The sequence below is a fragment of the Oenanthe melanoleuca genome, chromosome 1 (genome assembly GCF_029582105.1).
Source record: "Oenanthe melanoleuca isolate GR-GAL-2019-014 chromosome 1, OMel1.0, whole genome shotgun sequence".
Lineage (NCBI taxonomy): Eukaryota > Metazoa > Chordata > Aves > Passeriformes > Muscicapidae > Oenanthe > Oenanthe melanoleuca.
The window spans coordinates 33,622,528-33,640,529 of record NC_079333.1 but is presented as its reverse complement, the minus strand read 5'-3'; the positions used below and the strand labels follow the sequence as shown (position 1 = coordinate 33,640,529).

The following is an 18,002-nucleotide window of genomic DNA, read 5'->3' as shown; positions in this document are numbered from 1 at the left end:
TCAGACTTTTTGACAGTCACAGGGTATAAAGCAATTTTGTCTGGGTCAGGACCAAAAGAAACAAGATATTTCTTCAGTTACATTTCAGTCTTTTCAATACTTTCCAGGCATCTATCACTGCTAATGCTGTGACCTGACACTTACACCATCACTCTGTAATGGTTTCACTTCTGGTTTTTTAACTTTGATCAATTCCCCACTCACAGAGGGATTTAGGTATTTCTGTGCAAAGAAAGCCTTGGAGATAGTGTGTGAACTTGTGTCAGTATACACATAGATGTTCATACTCTACTGCATGTCACAAGCTTGGCATTGCTGACAACTGGGGCACCCTGGTCTCTTCCCATTTCTTTGCAGTTCAGACTTACAGGGTGGAATCTCTTCCTGCACAGATTAGATGTGTGCAACAGAAGCATCTACATGTATTCCAGTTACCTTGTCTCTCTAAAAAACACGTGGTAGTAGTGACTCTCCTAGGGTTCATTTCATTTGACTGAGTTCAGGTGGCTGCTTTAGCATGAGATTGAGCAGGATCATACACCTTTTTTTAGAGGAGTCTCATCCCCAGCATCTGTCATGGCAGCATGCCAAGCAGTCCTGCTGATTATAGACTCACCATAACAAAGAGAATGAGCATGGACTGGTTATATGACACCCATAAAACACAAAATCTAAAAACCAAGCAATTATCCAGTGTTCTTTTCAATTTCTGGGACATTCATTATCTTCCTCTGTAATTTTCCTAGTCCAGTGGAATTTCACCAGGCAAATACACTACTCTAAAGAGAGCATTAAAAGGCAGAGATTTAGTGCAGGAGGAGCAAGAGGAAATCCTTTTTACACTTTCTTCAGTTGTGTCACATGTTAATACTGAAGCAAGAAGGTGCTCAGAGGCTGGTTCCCTCCGCATTAAATCCCTTTAAACTGACTGAACTCAAATGGTCTGGGTCTGGAAATGTAATGGTAAAAACTTTCTGAGCTGATGAAGGGAATTCATCCTCGGTGCAGAAGAGAGTGTCTCAAGTGATTCATTGCAAGAAAGAAGCTCACAAAGCTATCAGCCATCAGTCTGGTCTGTTTTGTGTTTAAGGCATGAATGCTTGCAGTGCCCTCCTGAAGTCATGGATGCCTCATGCCTGGAGTGTTCAAGGACAGGTTGGATGGGGCTTGGAACAACCTGATCTAGTAGAAGATATCCCTACTCATGTCAGGGGAGTTGGAACTAGATGGTCTTTGAGGTCCCTTCCAACCCAAGCCATTCTCTGGTTCTATGAAATGATGCTGCCATTCTGTACCAGTGTTCCAGTGTGGACACCATACCTGCTGCAGGAGGCCTGCTGTCACCTCTGCTAAACCTGAATCACTCTTAAGAGAGGCTAATTATTAGCTTTTGGAGAGCTAAACTCATTTGAGTTATAATCACAAAATGTTTCACATTGTACTGGCAAATACTTCTGGTCTGACCTATAGATTTTCTTTGTCAGACTAGTTCATATAGACTCCTTAAACAAGATAAGTTGTGTTGCTAAAATTACTTCTTTGGCAGAGTACTTGTGCTTCCACTAGATTTTCTGCTTGCTAGGAAATGATGAGTGTGAATCATTCCCCAGTGATATACCAGCAGATTCCTAGCTTATCTGTGGCTTTTGCACTAAAGAAAATGCTTAGGCAAAGCTGAATTTGTTTTCTGGGTCCTTCAGAATGAGGCAGCTCCATCTGCTGGTGTCACTGTTTGTGGTCATGTCTGCTCAGGAGCTGCTGTTTCTCAGCCTGCAAGTTCTTGATGTCTTGCAGCCCCCCAGGCCCTAAGGACCCTGCAGGGAAGCACTGGCTACTTGAAACCCTGAACCACTGGCTGATCACATGGGCAGAAAAATGGGATGTGCTGGAAATTTGGTGAAATCAGGTGTATTAGCCTAAAAGTGGCATTGCCTGCCCCAGCCATGACCACCCTCACAAGGCTGGTTACTGGTGGTCTCCCTGATTTCTCAAAAAACTTCTAAAGATGAAAATGGAAAGACCAGCACTAGAGCTGGGAACAGATCAAAATTAGGGCATATCCATGATATTCTTTCAGATGCTGAGGAATAAAACTAATCTACTTTGTGATCCTTATGGGTTCCTTCCATCTTTACATTCTTCCTTCGATCCCAGGTCCCCTTTAATGCTTGCATCCAGCTTGCCAAGGTGAGCTGAGATACTTCCAGTGCCTGAATTCTTATTAGCTTGTGCCTTATTTGATTTATTTCCACCATATTCCTTCACCTGGGAGAGGACATTAGATGAATGTTGCATGTGATTTATGTGTGAGTTATGTGGGGTAAAGGCAGGTTATTCAGTCTGGAAATTTGCCCCCTCCTTAATGCATGGAAAGCTGCAGATACAGTGGCTGTAACAGCAGGGCTCTGCTTCATTTACTGGGAAATATTTACATGTTTCTCACTAACCTGGGACCAGCTCCTATTCTCAATCTCAATGACTCCTTAATGTTTAGCAGCAGGATGTGATGGCTGTGAGTCAGGGTATCAGGGTTAGTAAAAAAATGATAATGCTGGGCTGGGAAGGTAAATAAGAGAAGAGGATGGTCATTCCATGATCACAGAGGATTTTTTGACTAGGCAACCCAAGTTCAAACCACTGGGATCTTAAGTGACCTTAGAGAAGTCAGGTGCATCTTAAACCCTTGCAAGTTAGGTATTAACTTCTGGCATTCTAGGATTTGGTGTTCCTTTGACTCTACATGGAGGAAAATTCTCCAGCCTTGCAGGAGAATTTGAATGTTACTATTTCAGCATAGGGAAGACACTCTGATCCTTCAGTGACAGAATCTAAGAGAACGATTCCTACCACAAGGTTTCTAACAGTATATCTGCAGGGTAGACAATGCATTTGCCAGCATGTCCATCTCATGGTGTTTCTCTCTTTCAGGCACAGCATCTGTTGCAGTCGCTGGCATCTTTGCAGCCTTAAGGATCACAAAGAACAAGCTCTCTGACCAGAAGTTTGTTTTCCTGGGAGCTGGAGAGGTAGGAACATTTCTAAATTTGTATCTTAATGTGCTCCATCTTCAAATTTAGAGAGAAAAGTCAGCTATGAAACTTCCTGCAAGGCTTGGCTTCATGAGGATGAAGCATAGAAGCTCGTTCCTTGTCACTGGGCAGATTGGACCCTACAGGTGGATCTTGCTGCTGTGTGGAAGTCACCAACAGTCAGTGATTTCTTGGCCTACAAGTCCTAGGCAGACTCTGTGGATACTATGAGGCTGCCCATGTGTCAGTGGGGCTTTAAGTGCCTTTAGGGAAGTCCCTTATGAGGCAGGAATGTTAAGGAGGCTGGTTTGAGTTCTCAGGGTTGATGTCTAGGGTAAACCAGAATTTCTTTAGCAGCAGAGTCCAAAGGAATCAGACTCAAGTGTAAGAACACCTTTCTATCTGGAGTCAGTCATAGTGCTCCATGGCAGAAGCCAGGTCACCGGTATGGCACCTTGCTCAAAGAGACAGGAATAAGAAGAAGCCTCCAAAGCCTGGTCCATGGACTAAAAGTGTTGGTCCAGGACCTGTCTCAGCTCTCACCCACCTGTGAGACTTTGGGAAGGTCTGTTACTACTTGTCCACCCCTCACTGAGACAAAGATTACTCTCTCTCTCTCTCTCTGTCTCTCTGTCTCTCTCTCTCTCTCTCTCTCTCTTCCCCCCCATGCTGGCAGACATGTCTGTGCTGGTCACCATCTCTGTGACACAGAGCCCCTCCTGCCTTGTTAGTCCCCATCTGGGCAAGAGGGCCAGGCATGGCTGTAGGACCACAAACACACAGCATGTCCAGGCTGCTTTCCCAGACAGGAATAAGACAGGAATAGACTTTCCTCATGACCATATTTCAGATGCAGCATTGGCTTTGAGTTCCTCTGTACTGGCAGTGCCACCAGCATTTTTTAAGTATCTACCTCTTTTCCTCCCCTGCAGCTGGTTTAAATTATGGAGATAGCCCCTGCTTCTCAAGGTATCACCTCTGCTTCTTCAGCCTCACCTGCAACTTGCTCTGCTGAATGATTGTGAGGGTTTTATTTATGGCGGCACCTACAATGCTAAAATCAGCCCTATGGCTTGGCACTGTACAACCCTGGAACAGAAAGTCCCCCTGCTCTGTGCAGTGCTGGGGGATGACCCAACCCACCTCCCATTTAAAATCTTCCCCCAAAGGATAATGATATCCCAATGAAGTCATTATATACTGTGTTCCAGGCTGCAATGGGCATAGGTCATCTCATCCTCATGGCCATGGAAAAGGAAGGAGTTTCACGAGAGGATGCCATCAAAAAAATTTGGATGGTGGACTCCAAGGGACTGATTGTAAAGGTGAATTTGTCTCCAGAGCTGAGCTCCGCTCACCTGCCATCCATTGCCAGCTAGAGAGGCCAGAGCAGGCAGATACCTTGGACCCCTGCTCAGCCCTGAAGTAAAGGCTGCAGTTTCATTGGTGTCAGCATTGCTGCTCCTGCTTTCAGAGGACTAGGTCTCCTGGTGACAAGTGTGCCAGCAGTACTGGCTGCCCTAAAGGTAGTGCTTTGGGCTGGGCCTCTAAGTGGAAGGATACCCTGCTGGCCATGGCTTCAAGCAGTGCTGGAAGTCTTGCACATTCATATGGGGCATTATCACAGCAAACCTGTGCCCTGCTCAGTGACCCAGCCTGGCCCAGCTCCATTCTGCACTCCCTGTGTCCCCAGAGCCTCTGCCCTTGTGCCTCCTTAGACTGAAGGAGATTTGTGCTTTCTATACAAATGAATGGCACCAGGTGATTCCTGCATGCAGTCAGTGTACTTTGGTGGGTGAGAGAAGCAGAGGCCAGCCCAGGGTGACATTACACCAACCACTCAGTGCCTGACTGGCTGGTGCTGAGATCCTGCTGTGTGGAATCTGCTTTAGGTAGAGAGATTAAATGAGCTGAAGATGAATTACCATGTTATGTGTCCACCTTTTGCCAACAGACCAAAGTTTGACTCCTTTTTCCTCACAGGGCAGGAGCCACCTGAACCACGAGAAAGAAATGTTTGCCCAGGACCACCCCAGTATGGACACACTGGAAGAGGTTGTGCAGAAAGTGAAGCCTACAGCAGTTATAGGTGGAGTTTACTTTATATGAACTTTTCATGTCAATTCAATTCTTAGGAGAATTTCTGTCTTTATTCCAAAGTCTCCCTTTTTTCTCCTAGTCAAAAAAACATGAGCTTTTTTGACCCCCATTTTGTCAGTTGAGTTCTCCACATCCTTTTTGCATCCTTTGGGGTACAGGCTTCCTCACTTTTGGAGCTGTAGGAGTTCTTTCAGACAGAGCTGTAGAGGGAGGTGCTGGGGAGGCAGGATCTGGGGTCTCAAACAACAAATAAGCTGGGCAGGACGAGGATGACAACAGGCGCTTCGGGAAGGTCTTTGGGAGCCGCAGAAAACACTGGTGCCCGCTCTGCCTGGAGGAGCAGAGGGCTTTATTTTGAGGCAGGCTTTTAATCTCACTGTCACTTAGGAAAGTAACATTGTCACCTGCATGTGCAGCAGTGAGGCTGGTTCCTCCCAGTTCATTTACGAGTACGAGGAGCAGCCCGAGCACGGGGCGGCGGGCAGGCACCGCCTCACCGCGGGTCTGTCGCAGGTGTGGCGGCTGTGGCGGGCGCCTTCACGGAGCGGCTGCTGAAGGACATGGCAGCCTTCAACGAGAGGCCCATCGTGTTCGCCCTGAGCAACCCCACCAGCAAAGCGGAGTGCACAGCCGAGCAGTGCTACCGCCTCACCCAGGTAGGAGCACGGGGCCCGCAGGGACTGGAACAAGGGCAAAAAGGAAAACTTCCACGCGTGAGGAGGTGCAGCAGGGCAGGCCCAAGGTTGCTCATGCAGTCTCTATCCTTGCAAGTTCTCAAGACTGGGCTGGGTAAAGCCCTGAGCAAGCCAGTTTGATTTCATAGCTGACCTTGCTGTGAGCAAGAATTTGGGTCCCTTTAGAATTACTTTCTAAAGAACGTGCTTGCTTCCTTCACCCACAGCTAGTTTCTATCCCCTATGTTATGCCAGTCTAGTTGTTCACATAACTATTTCATCACCCAACTTAGACCCAATGTCACTGAAGAATTACTGTCATGTGGATTGACTTGGCATGAGAGAGGAGCCCTTGTCTGACTCTTTCCTTTGCCTTCCCCACCACCTGCCTATGGCCAGAGCAGTCACACAGACCTTATGAGTCTCTCTTCACACTCTACAGATGGTTGATAGAGAGGCAGCGCTCGGCAAGATCAGAGCACTTGCAGTACAAGCACACACTCTGTACTTGGTGGCCCTTAGCATGGCCCTGATCATGGCTCTGGGGGGTTGGGTCCTCCCAAAGTGTCAGCTGGAGGCGCTCTGGTGGAGATGCCTCTGTGACTGAGGTTTGGCAACTTTATCACCAGTGTCCCCTGAGCACAGGTCATGATGAGCAGTAGAAATCTGACTTCTCTGCCAAATCTGAATGCTTTTTCCTGTCTCTTTGATCAGGGCCGGGGAATATTTGCAAGTGGGAGTCCATTCCCAAAGGTAACCCTGCCCAGTGGACAGACCTTCTTCCCTGGCCAAGGAAACAACGCCTACGTCTTCCCAGGAGTGGCACTGGGAATCATTGCCTGCGGGATCCGGCACGTCTCTGATGAAATCTTTCTCCTCACAGCTGAGGTCTCCAACTGACATTTAACTCATACTGTAAAAAAGATGATAAGAGGCACATGTATCTACTGCAGGTGTTTTAAAGAACCAGGCCCAGGACAATGCATGGAGGGGAAATGGCTCAGCCTCAGCAAAAAGCTGCAGCCTTCTCCTGGCTCAGGGAAAGCTCATGGTTCCATTACACCTGCAGAGGTGCAGGAGCCATGACAGGGTTCTCCTTCTCCACACCTGCTGCCCTGACACAGCACTTCCCCACTCTGGCTCCATCTGAATCTGTGATGCAATGTGTGCACACGTGTTTGAACAGGTCACGAATTCCCACTCAGGACTAGTCCCAGCCCTGATGTTGCTGAGGTTTCAGCCACGTGCCCTGTGATGTGAGGGAATGTGGTGTGTGCTTGAGACCATGCCTATAAACTGCCATCCTCTTCTTTCTAGACTATTGCTGCTGAGGTGACAGAGCAGAATCTTGCAGAAGGAAGACTCTATCCCCCCTTGGCCAGCATCAGAGAAGTGTCTTTCAAAATTGCTGTGAAAGTGAGTATTTCCATTCTTATTTCCACTTCTCATGGTAGGGAGGGCAGAAATTGCCCTGGAATAATTTTTGGTTTGTGTTTTTTAAATTCTAAATTTAATTTATTCTAAAGTCTAAAGCAGTCATTCTCAGAAATTCTGGCCATAATTGCTGCTTTGATTTCTTCTGTCATTAAAACCCAAGTGTGAAAAATACATTCTGATTCTGGTTGCCCCACAGCTGACAAAGCTCTACTTTACTGCTTGAAACTGTCAGTCTTCAGCACTTCAAAAAATGAGGTTTAGAGTCAAATTCAAAAATTACTCAAATTGCCAGAAGATTTTAGGTTCTAAACTGCTATTTTGGAACCTTTCCTCCTGTATTTAGTTGAGACCTAAATATACAAATACTATTCCAGATCTGGACTTGTTTAATTATGGGTTTGGTGCCCCTGTATACATCAGATCTGTAATTCAGAGACACCAACTGAGAATCTCCTTGGCCTGCTCAGAGCTACTGACAGATGCAGAGCGTGGCTGAGGAGCTTAGAGCAGAGTGTGAGCAGAGCTGGCCAAAGGGCTGCTCTCCTTCTGCACCTGCACACCCCAACCATTCTGCCAGGGCAGGGGGTGCATTTCTTACAGCCACTCCTTGCAGGCAGCTTGCATTCCCTCACCCAGCTGAGGGTGAAGTGCAGCTGACTCACAAAGAGAAAAAAGCAAAAAACTTCACAATTCTGTGAAGAAGAAAGAGGGAAAACACAGACAGGGCCAAACTGCAGTTGGTTTCAATTTCATAATGTGCCAGCATTGTTTCATCAGCTCATTTTGCTTATCTTTTTGCAGATTGTTGACTGGGCTTACAAGCAAGGCATTGCTTCTTGGTACCCTGAGCCAGCAGACAAGGAAACTTTTGTGAAACAGCTCGTGTACAGCCCTGAGTATGATTCATTTGTTTTTGACAATTATAAGTGGCCCCCCGCAGCCATGCAAACACAAAATATATAATGTTTTGTGAGAACTGTTCTCTCATTTTTGCCATCAGTTCCTGTGGCCCATATTATTGCTGATATAATGCACCTCCAGGCTTGCAGAATGATAAAAGTAAATTAATCCAAGTAGTTTTTTACTCGCCACTGCTTTTTGTCTGGGGGAGCATGTCAGTAGGGAATGAAATGGAGTCCAGGGTGGGCAGTGGGTACTCCAAGGAGGGAGACACACTGGCTGCAGCCCATCCCAGCCAGTCAGCACTGCTGTCTGCTGATGGCTTAACATACTGCCTGCTCTCAGCTGCCTTGGGATAAGCTACCTGGGCCACCTCAGAAGCACAGAATCCCATTTCTACTGGGAGCACCCATAGGATGCTCGAATCCAGGTGGCCACACTTTGCCTGTAGCTCTCTGGATGCAATGGGAAGTGTGTGCATTGCCCTGGGAGAGTTGCACACTTGGGAAGCACTACTCTTTTACTCTTTTCTGCTTCTGAAGTCCCTGATGTTGGGGAGTCTCAACCAGTCCAAACTGGTGCATGGGTCACATAGCCTGGCACTGTCATCTGCCACATGCCATGGAAACAAACCCCAAAACCTCCCTCAACCCTGTGGGGACAACAGACCCTCTCCCCTCCTCAATTCAGGTGGCCCTTTGAGAGAACAAGAGTGAAGGGACACACAGGGGACAGCCAAGCCAGAGACCAGGACACCCCCAAAGCCACATACAGGCATCACATACAGCTCCTGATGGACACTGCTGAGGAAGCACTGCCACCAGCCAAGGGCTCCCCTAGGAATCTCTCTGTGTCACAGAGTTCCAGGAGGCCTCCCCCAGCCTTGTGACATTGTCATGCCTCACCAAGTGTTATCCCAGCAGGATGGGTGCTCCTGACCACAATGGGGAGAGAACAGAGGGATTGCTGGCAGCTCTTCCAGCACACACTCCCTGCTCTGGTGGGGCTGAAGGGAAGGTGGGGCTCAGGGGTGCATAGCAAGCTGTGTGGGAGCCTCTCAGGAGAGCAAGGCTATGCCTGCCCTGCAAGTTCCAAAGCCCACAGCCCTGTGTTCCCACCGTGCAGGATTCAAAGGCAACCACTTGAGGGCTGCAGAGGATTTCTGTGCACAGCAGAGAAGGTCCTGTCAGCTGTACAGCACATTTTACCAGGGACTTCAGCAGTGACAGAGAATATTCTTTTCTTGTCCAGTCTTGTACAAGAAAAGAGGGAATACTTGGAGTTGGAGTTGTTGGGCATCTGCCCTACAAGGAACATCAACTAGTAAAAGAGACTGAATTGGTGTAGGAAAAACTCAAGTTGAATAGTGTGAGACTTTTAGCTGCTGTGCTTTGTTTTCTAATTTAAAGCAAGGAATTTCTAGCAGCTCGTTTTGGATTTCTCTGCTCCCAGTTTTTCTCTCAGCAGCAGGAAAAAAGTCTCTATTCTTAAATTTTTTCCTTCCTTTGAAAAATGAGGTAATTTGAAACCAGGGATATAATTAGCATAAACATTAGGAAAATATATCAATGCACGTAATAATGTGGCAATATTAATACCTAATTTCAATCTCAGACAGGATTATTGTGTCATCTAAACATGCTAAGCCTGGCAATTTCCTGATAATTTCCTGAATTATCTCTGCCAGGAAAAAAACCTTCACTTCTCTTTGCCTCCTCACTCATGTCTCTCCCCTTATTTAACAAAATTTCATCTTATTTATAATTCCAGTTGGTCTGGATTAGCCAGGTAGCATTTGTCCTGTAGTAAAACATGTTCTTCTTCCCCTGGCAGGGCCCATCTATTGGCCAAGACAGTACATTGCTTGGAGTTGCCATAGGCTGTAGCACTGGCTTATCTCCAGGAGCATTCAGGAACCAATGTGTGGCTCTGACAACCCAAGGGGCTCTGGACAATACAGTAAAAATAAATTATATTGAAGTCAGGGCCATCCTTTTCTGGCCTTTTTTACTTCAGCCCCTGTGCCTGGTGTTCTGTCAGCTGGCTCTAGGCATTAAGGGTCATCTAAGCTATAAAAAGTATTAATCACAGACTTCAGGAAAAAAGTCAGGATCTCTGGCCGTCACATTTCTATTAGAAACACCAGGCATGTTCTTACAAGTAGCTACCCCAAATTAAGCCTCTACCCTTTAAGTCATGTTCTGAGGCTTCTTCCTCACAAGCCCTGATTTCATGTGCAAATGGGAGACATTTGTTTTGCTGGCACTTCAAGGATGTGATGACCTTTCCATCCTGAAAGGGAAATCTTGATAAAATCGCTAATTAATGACTGAGCTTGAATCATTTGTCCCAGATATGTGGATAAACAAAGAAGCTAAAGGTCTGGCTATTAAATGGGAAAGAAAGGTTTTTATTCATAGAGCGAGCTGTTCAAATACCTAAAATGGTGGTAATTGATTTATATGCAATTATTGGAGTGCACAGAAGCAATTATAGCTGTTATTTGAAGCCCAGTTCTACTGTGAGGTGTTTCTATGCAAAAAATTCCTTATTAGTTACCCACTGATGAAAAATGGTGGTAGAAGGATGGAATTCCTCTTCATAGCCAATTTTATCCCTCTGATCTCTGCTTTCTGTATCTTGAGAATAACAGGGCTGTTTACTCCAGACCTGACAAATCTAGCTGACAAACCACTGGCAGAAGAGACTGCTGGCATGGGAAGGGATTTGATCACAGAACTGTAACACTGCTGGTTTTATTGAAACAAGATCTGCCAGAGTCCAGCTCAACACAGTCACCCAGGCTGTAGTCATACAGTCAGCAGTCAGAGCACTAAATGTTATTTCATCTGTAACTCCTGCAGGTTGGTCTGAGAATCACTGAGATGTCCAGAGATCTCACACACTGACTATAAATCTCCATCCCCTTTCAGGGTGCTCAGCCTCAATACCCAAAGAAACATTCTGGTGAGCTTGGGAGCTGAAAATATCAAATAGAGATGGGAAGAGAAGAAAATAAGAATGTCATGCTAAGGGAGGCTCCAGGACAGCTCTCAATGCACCCTGGAGCTTTGTGCCCACCTGAACCCAGAGCAGAGTCCTGAGCACACTCAGCACAAGCTCAAGCTCTTCACTAGGAAGTTTGGATGGCAGAAAGGGTCATGTCTGCTACATCATTGAAATGAGTCATGGGAACCAGTCCCTATAATTTCTCATTTACCCTGTGGTACATTGTGGTACATGGCCTGCATGTACATTCTGCAGTTTAAAAAAAGGGACAAAATCTGGGCCACCACCTTTCCTGTGACATCATCCTTGGTCCAGCAGTTTTTCAGGCAGGATTCATCTGTTTGAACAGTATTGTGGCAACATCAAATTAAAAATCATTCCTTGAGCTTTCCTGCTGTGGATGTACAGAGGGTTGAAGCTGTGGGCCTCTATCTTTTATGAAGCTGAACAAAAATAAAATTACCAGCAATTATGCCCAGCTTCTCCAAGAGAGAGCAGTCTGTATTCCCCATCTACAGCTACCAGTAAAGTGATTTGTTGCCCAGGTTTTTAGGTTTAACTCACTCCCAGTCTGACAGCAGATTTGTTTCACTTAGCTGTGGCTGAAATGGCTGAGCTGAGCTCCAGCCATTCCTGGGCTAAGCCAAACTGTCCCCACTTCACTCCAAACCCTCCTTGGGGATGCACTTGGGCACTGATCACAGGTTGTAGTGACGGAGGCACAGATACAGTTCCCTTCAGCATGTAGCTAAGGGATGGCACCAACAGCAAAGAGACAGGGCATGGAGACAGGAAAATGGAGACAGTCACCTCTTCATCTGGCACAGCAGGATTTGCCAGAATTTGTTCAGCAGAGCTCACAGAATGAATTACAATTAGCTGCTAAGGCTGAAGCAGTCTAAAATGCCCACCAGGAGACATCCTAGCACACAAAACATGCTAACAGGCACAGAACCCATTACTACAAATCCTGACTCCTCTCCTCCCTCAGTACAGACCAGTCCACATTTTCTTATATGCCCAATGTTGTTGGAGAATTCCTGGAGGGAGCACAGGATAAATCACGCAGGTTTAGCTGCCTCTGGAAGGGTGGCACAGATTGTATAAATAAGATGTGATTCCCCCATTTCAGAGAAGGAAAGGTGAAGGATCATCTGTGAAATGGTGCCTATTCCTCAAATCCCACTCTGGCCAATTCAAGCAACTAAAAATACATTCCACTGACAGCAATGCAGTGACATTGAGTCTGTGATTTCTGGACAACTACAGTCATAACAACCCTAAAAATAAGGCTTTGTCAGTACATTTGCATTTCATATGGAGGGGGCCCAAAAAGCATAAAAGCCTCAAAACCTGCAGGCTGGTGAAATAGTTTTTTGCCAGCAAGGGAGGGGATAATCAGGGTTACAGTGAGGTATTGGAAAATATTATAAAACACCTTCATCATTCATAGCATCACCTTTCAGCAATCTCCTGCCCATCTTTACCCACACAGGACTGGGGAGAGGGCACTCACTGTAATACCCTCTATTTTTGGCTGTATAGGTAGATGCATTATAAACACCACCAGATTTTAGGGAAGTGTTCACCCACCTCTTTGCCTGTCACAAAGCTATCCTAAAAGCATTCCCAGCTCTCACTTCATAGAGTCAGGCTTGTAGCCTTGAACTCTCACAGTCTCATCTGAATTTCTTGCACATCTCTACAGAATTACTCCACCACCTTTTTCCTCTTTTCCAATAAGTGCAGAATGACCTTCAGTTTTTGCACTGTTGCCAAAAGAAGTTTATTTAGAATATCAGAAAACAAAAAGAGTTTACAAAAAACTTCTATATCTTTTTCACTAATGCTTTGATTAACTATGCAAGCTTAATGAAGATGATTCATCATCAATGGCCAGGCTGTACTGGAGCATTCCCAAGCTCAGGCCATGAAATAGTTAATGAGCCTGTTTCAAAACACTTTTAAAAAAGGAATCTTTCTGCTTTCTGAAAGTAGCTTTGGAATAGACCCAGACCATTTAAGTCACAAAATACTGAGGCACAGTAGTAATTATTCATGATGAACTTTTACTTATTTGTCAGTAAATCATCATTAAGGAAAGGTTAAGATTCTCTCATTTAAAATGAGAAGCAAGGGTTCTTGTCATCCCCCTTTATAATATTTGACTATATATGAAAAATTATTAGCACGTGTATGCTTTCCCATCAAAATCTCCAGTTACATCAGGCAATAAGTGTAAAATACACCAGCAGTAAAATGGAGTTTAGTGTATCTGAGGGACTCAGTGCAGGCTTTGTAAAATGAAATAGTTTGGTAGTCTGACCTCAATCCAACCAAACAGAACCCGTTCCCTTTCAAAGGGACACACTTCTTTCAAGACAGAAAAGCTAAAAAGAATCAGTTTTAGTCCTTAGGGACAGACTCCTTATAAAATGCATCAAAAAAGCCAAAATATCTTGCTCAATTACAAAAGCTTTTATTCTTGCAGATGCTTAAAATTACAATCTTCAGTGTTTCAAAGGAGAAAACAATTGTGTTTCTGAGTGAGACTGTTAGGTGATGTTTTCAGTGCCTGCCTGCACTATTGGAGCTAGGGAAAACCACCCAACAAAAGGAGCCCACACATGCACAAAGGAGATCAAAGATGCAGCCTCACTAGATGGCAACCCCTGGGCTGTTCAGGTGCCCTCACCACCTCAGCAGCTTGGAGAGGGGCTCCAGCGCTCCTCAGGAGTTACACAGAAGTTCTTTGTTTGGTCTGTGTTGTGGGAAAAGCTGTTGCTAGCTCCTTTCCAGGCTTATCAGACTTCCCATGGCAGGTACTTCTCAAATACAAATACATCCTCTGGCAGCAATGTAGCCATACTTCCAAGAACACTGGTTTCTAGATTTCTTTTTTTTTCTTTCAGAGTGCAAGCTCCTATAATCTGAATATCCCCCTTAAAGAACTATAGCAGGATAGAGGCTAAACTGAAGAGACTTTGCAGCTGCTGCTCAGTCAGCCTGATTCCCAAAGGCTGACCCAAAGTTCTTACAAGCCCACAAAAACACCCTCCCAACCTGGCAGCACTGGGAATGGGCTGCCACCCCAGCCTTGGATCAGCCCAGCTCCGCTGGCACCCACAGAGCTGCTTCTCCCACTGCTTTTAGACAAGGTCTAACCCAAGAAGGCTGATTGATTCTCGGTTCTGAGCACCACAGGTCAACATCTACAAGGCAGCAGAGCACCAGATGAGCAAAAACCACTAGCTGGGCAGATTTGTGGCTCTTCAGGGCTGCTTGGAATAAGAAGGTGAGGTCTGTGGGCAGACTATTCAGGTTTGCAATGTCTATCCCAGAACCAATTCCTGAAAAACCTCTTTTTGATCTTTTCTGAGCAAAATCTCACTAACACCCGTAAGACAGCTGACAGGATAGGCTATGAAGTCTTCAGGATGAGATAAATCCTAAAAAAGGATTTAGCAGAGACCACTGCATTGTTAGCCCCCCCATCATTTGCCTGGCCTGCTGGAAGTACAAATCTTAGATGCACAGCTCAGGAGAAAAAAAAAAAAAAAGTGGGCACTGAAATTATTAGCACAGCATCATCAGACTGAAATACTCTGAGCAGCTGCCAAGACGTGCTGCAAATTCACATGCTTGAAGTAGGAGCTAAACAAACAAAACTATAATGCAGCACATCTCCACCTGCAATAACCCCCCAGCTGGTCTTGGCCAGGTAGTCTCAGAAGCAGTTAGATGCAAGCTCTGCTGGGAGCTGGCAGCGTGCAACTCACTAATGCAAACTGGGAGGTTTGCCAAAGTGAAGAGGGCAGGACAGAGCTTACTGAGCAGAGCATTGTCCCATCATCAAAACCAGCAGCAGGGCAGGATTAACCTAATTTGTAGCTACCTTGGTTGGATAGGCTGCCCATTGATACTCATACACGCTCTCGAGAATCTGAGTGAAATAAACTGCTGCAAAATTGTTCTTGAAAAGTGCATTTCCTGAACAGCTCTCAGCTATCAGAGGGCTGTGGATGTTCATCCATGGTGGTTCCTTTCCTTGGGCAGCTTGTGAGGAGGAAAGAGGAGGCAGCAGTTACAGCTCTTGCTTTTAGAAGTAAAATTAAAACATTTGCCAAAACAAATTATCTCAGTTTATTTTCAAAAGATTTTGCTTCACCTCTCCACACTTCCGAGCATGCTGATCCCAAATCTCTGCAAAGTTAAAACTGTGTTGAAGAATGAAAAAAATTGCTTTATCTTTCACATTATCTTTTAAAACACAGAAGGCACAAGGATTTGTCACCACCGAGGGTAAAACCCCAGGCTGCTGCCTATGTGGATCCGTTTAAAAAACAAACAATCCACTTGGGCCTGGCAGGGAGCCAGACTGCGGGACTGTCTTTGAAAACTTGCATCTCAATAGGAAACCTCCGAGTATTTTGATCTGTTTTCATAACTGTAACAATTTTCATCCCTTGACTTTGTAGCGTATTATCGCTCCTTCCTTTCTACTAAGTTACAGAAACAGACGGCGCAAATGAAGGCAAAACAAGCACGGGTCGCTGTGGATAAAATACAGCATTTCAAAAGATTTAGAAAAGACAAAACCCGCTGCCTGTCTTAACTCCTGCCAAGAAACCATTACAGAGGACGGAGGCACGGTGAAAGCCCCCTGAACGCCGCGTCTCAACAGCAGAAACAAGCACACATCTCGGATCTATTGTGTAGCTTTATTTTATAGGACCTATCATAGACTCTTTTACATAACTTAAAATGATTATCAAATAATCTCCTGTACACAATGAGACGGAGCCGCATTGCTTTCTGAGCTTTGACACATTCCTGGAAGAAATCCAACAGTCTGTAGGAATCACATGGCCGCAGTGGCTACAGTACGTTTTTGTCCCGAACTTACACCATCAATTAACTTACGAATCGCTGTAAATTGCCGTTTTGCAAGATCCTGCAAGACGCTGTTAAAATTTCAAAACACTGAGTTTTGGTAGCAGCATTTTTAATTTTGCTTCACTTTCCTGCCTTTGTGTCCTCAGCTGAACACCTGCCAGCACTTGTGACAAACGTGAGCCTGGGAAAAATGTTAAACGCACCTCAAGTGTCGACACGAGCTTTAGATTTGGACTGAAATCAGTGACGAGTTGTCCCCACGTCGCCTACAGGTACAGCTGCTTACAGCCAGCCAAGCCCTGGTCCCTAAGCAAGGAGGATGGGAAGGGGGCACCGGCCGCTACAAAAACACCTGAAGAAACCCAAAGTTTCACATTTTATTTGCAGCGTCGCCCAAACCGCAGGAGGAGGAGACTGGCAGTGCCCAGGGGTGAATCCTGCGGGGCCGTGCCGCGGTTTGGGCTGCGGGGCTCTCACACGCAGCGGGGAGCGGGGGCCCCGCGCTGCCCCAGGTCCGCCCGCCCCGCGGGGCTCCGGGCTCCGCTCCCCGCCTGCCGTCCGGGCCGCCCTACAGCGCGGGGTATCCCCCGCGGGGGTACCCGCCGTACTCGTAGGGCGGCTGCGGCGCGGGCAGCGGGCACTCGGGGAAGAAGGGGGCGAAGCCCGCGGGCAGGTGCCCGCCGGGCTCCTCGCTGCCGCCGCCGGCCGCGGGCTCGGCGCCGCCGGGGTAGAGCGGGCGCAGCGGCTCGGCCGGAGCCTTCCGGGGCGGGCTGCAGGGCGCGGCCGGGCTCCAGGGCGGCTCGGGGTACAGCAGCCCGCCCAGCAGCGGGTGCGGCCCGGCGGGCAGCGGCAGCTCGTACAGCCCGTGCTCCGGCCCCAGCTCGGCGGGCAGGCGGCCGCCGAAGGCGTCGGGCGGGGCGGCGTGCTCGGGCAGCAGCGCGCCGTACTCGGGGCACAGCAGCTCGAAGAACTCGGCGGCCTCCGCGCCCTTCTCCGGCTCCTTGGCGGGCGGCCCGCGGGCGGCGGGCGCGGGCAGCGCGGGCTCGGTGAAGAAGGAGGGCGGCAGGTTGCGGTCCCGCAGCGGCACCTTCCGCGGGCCGCCCGCCGCCTTCTCCGCGCCGCCGCCGCCCGCCCTCGGCTCGGCGCCGCCCGGCGCGCCCCGGCCCCGCTGCAGGGAGCCGAAGAGCGCGGCCAGGCTCCGGCTCTGCAGGCTGCTGCCCGCCGCCTGCGCGGGCTCCCGGCGCGGCGGGGGCCGGGCGGGGCAGGCGGCGGGCGCGGGGGCGGCGGCCGCGATGATGCCGGTGCAGCGCTTGATCTGCTTCTGCAGGTACTTCCTATGGTTCACCTTCCGCCGGGACTTCACCGGCCGGTCCAGCGCCAGCTTGATGTTGCTGGAAGCCGAGTCGATGAAGCTCAGCAGGTCCCGGGTGGCTTCTCTAAAGTCCCCCGCGTCGCCGCCGCCGCCCTCGTAGCCCTTCTCCAGGTCGGCATAGCCCAGGAGCCCGCCGGCGGCGGGGAAGCAGAAGGAGAGCAGGTGGTGGGGGCTGAGCAGCGCGGCGGGCACGGCCATGGCCGGCGGCGAACGCCGCCGCCCCGAGTTCCGACAGACTCCGCTGGGATGCGCCCGGCGGGGGCGGCGGCGGCAGCGGGGAAAAGGCGGCGGGCGGGGAAGGAGGAGGAGGAGGAGGAGGGATCAGAGCGGGGCTGGCCCCGGGCCTCCCCGCCTCCCTGCCCGCAGCCCGGGGGCCGGGCTGGCTGCACCCACCCACCCACCGGCCCGGGCGGGAACCTCGGCGGGGCGGGGCGGGACGAGCATCACCCCGGGGCTTGGACACACCGCCCCGGCACAGAGAGGCGGCCCCGCGTACATACAGGTACACGCGGGACAGGTGTGCACACGCAGCCCGGGACAGGTGCGCGGGCATCCCCTGGCCAAACACCCGCGCTCACCCCGGAG

The 18,002-nt window shown here is 48.5% G+C and overlaps 2 protein-coding genes across 3 annotated transcripts in view; one reads left to right on the top strand and one right to left on the bottom strand.

Moving 5' to 3' along the window:
* ME3 (malic enzyme 3) overlaps nucleotides 1-8,316 on the top strand; it is a 116,169-nt gene extending 107,853 nt beyond the window's left edge. For both annotated transcript variants that reach the window (XM_056497325.1, XM_056497331.1), the window contains 7 exons: nucleotides 2,929-3,026; nucleotides 4,241-4,354; nucleotides 5,013-5,118; nucleotides 5,643-5,785; nucleotides 6,518-6,691; nucleotides 7,121-7,219; nucleotides 8,042-8,316. In XM_056497325.1, the coding sequence (XP_056353300.1) occupies nucleotides 2,929-3,026; nucleotides 4,241-4,354; nucleotides 5,013-5,118; nucleotides 5,643-5,785; nucleotides 6,518-6,691; nucleotides 7,121-7,219; nucleotides 8,042-8,203 (896 nt within the window). In that variant the 3' untranslated portion in view covers nucleotides 8,204-8,316. The remainder of the gene's footprint in view (nucleotides 1-2,928; nucleotides 3,027-4,240; nucleotides 4,355-5,012; nucleotides 5,119-5,642; nucleotides 5,786-6,517; nucleotides 6,692-7,120; nucleotides 7,220-8,041) is intronic.
* Nucleotides 8,317-16,516: 8,200 nt separating this feature from the next.
* Nucleotides 16,517-17,698, bottom strand: FAM181B (family with sequence similarity 181 member B). The gene has a single exon (XM_056502194.1). The coding sequence runs from the start codon at nucleotides 17,613-17,615 to the stop codon at nucleotides 16,614-16,616; it is 1,002 nt and encodes a 333-aa protein (XP_056358169.1). The 5' UTR covers nucleotides 17,616-17,698; the 3' UTR covers nucleotides 16,517-16,613.
* Between the last annotated feature and the right edge of the window lie 304 nt (nucleotides 17,699-18,002).

Coding starts and splice junctions, on each gene's coding strand:
- FAM181B (XM_056502194.1), bottom strand. CDS start 17,615: ATGGCCGTGCCCGCCGCGCTGCTCAGCCCCCACCACCTGCTCTCCTTC.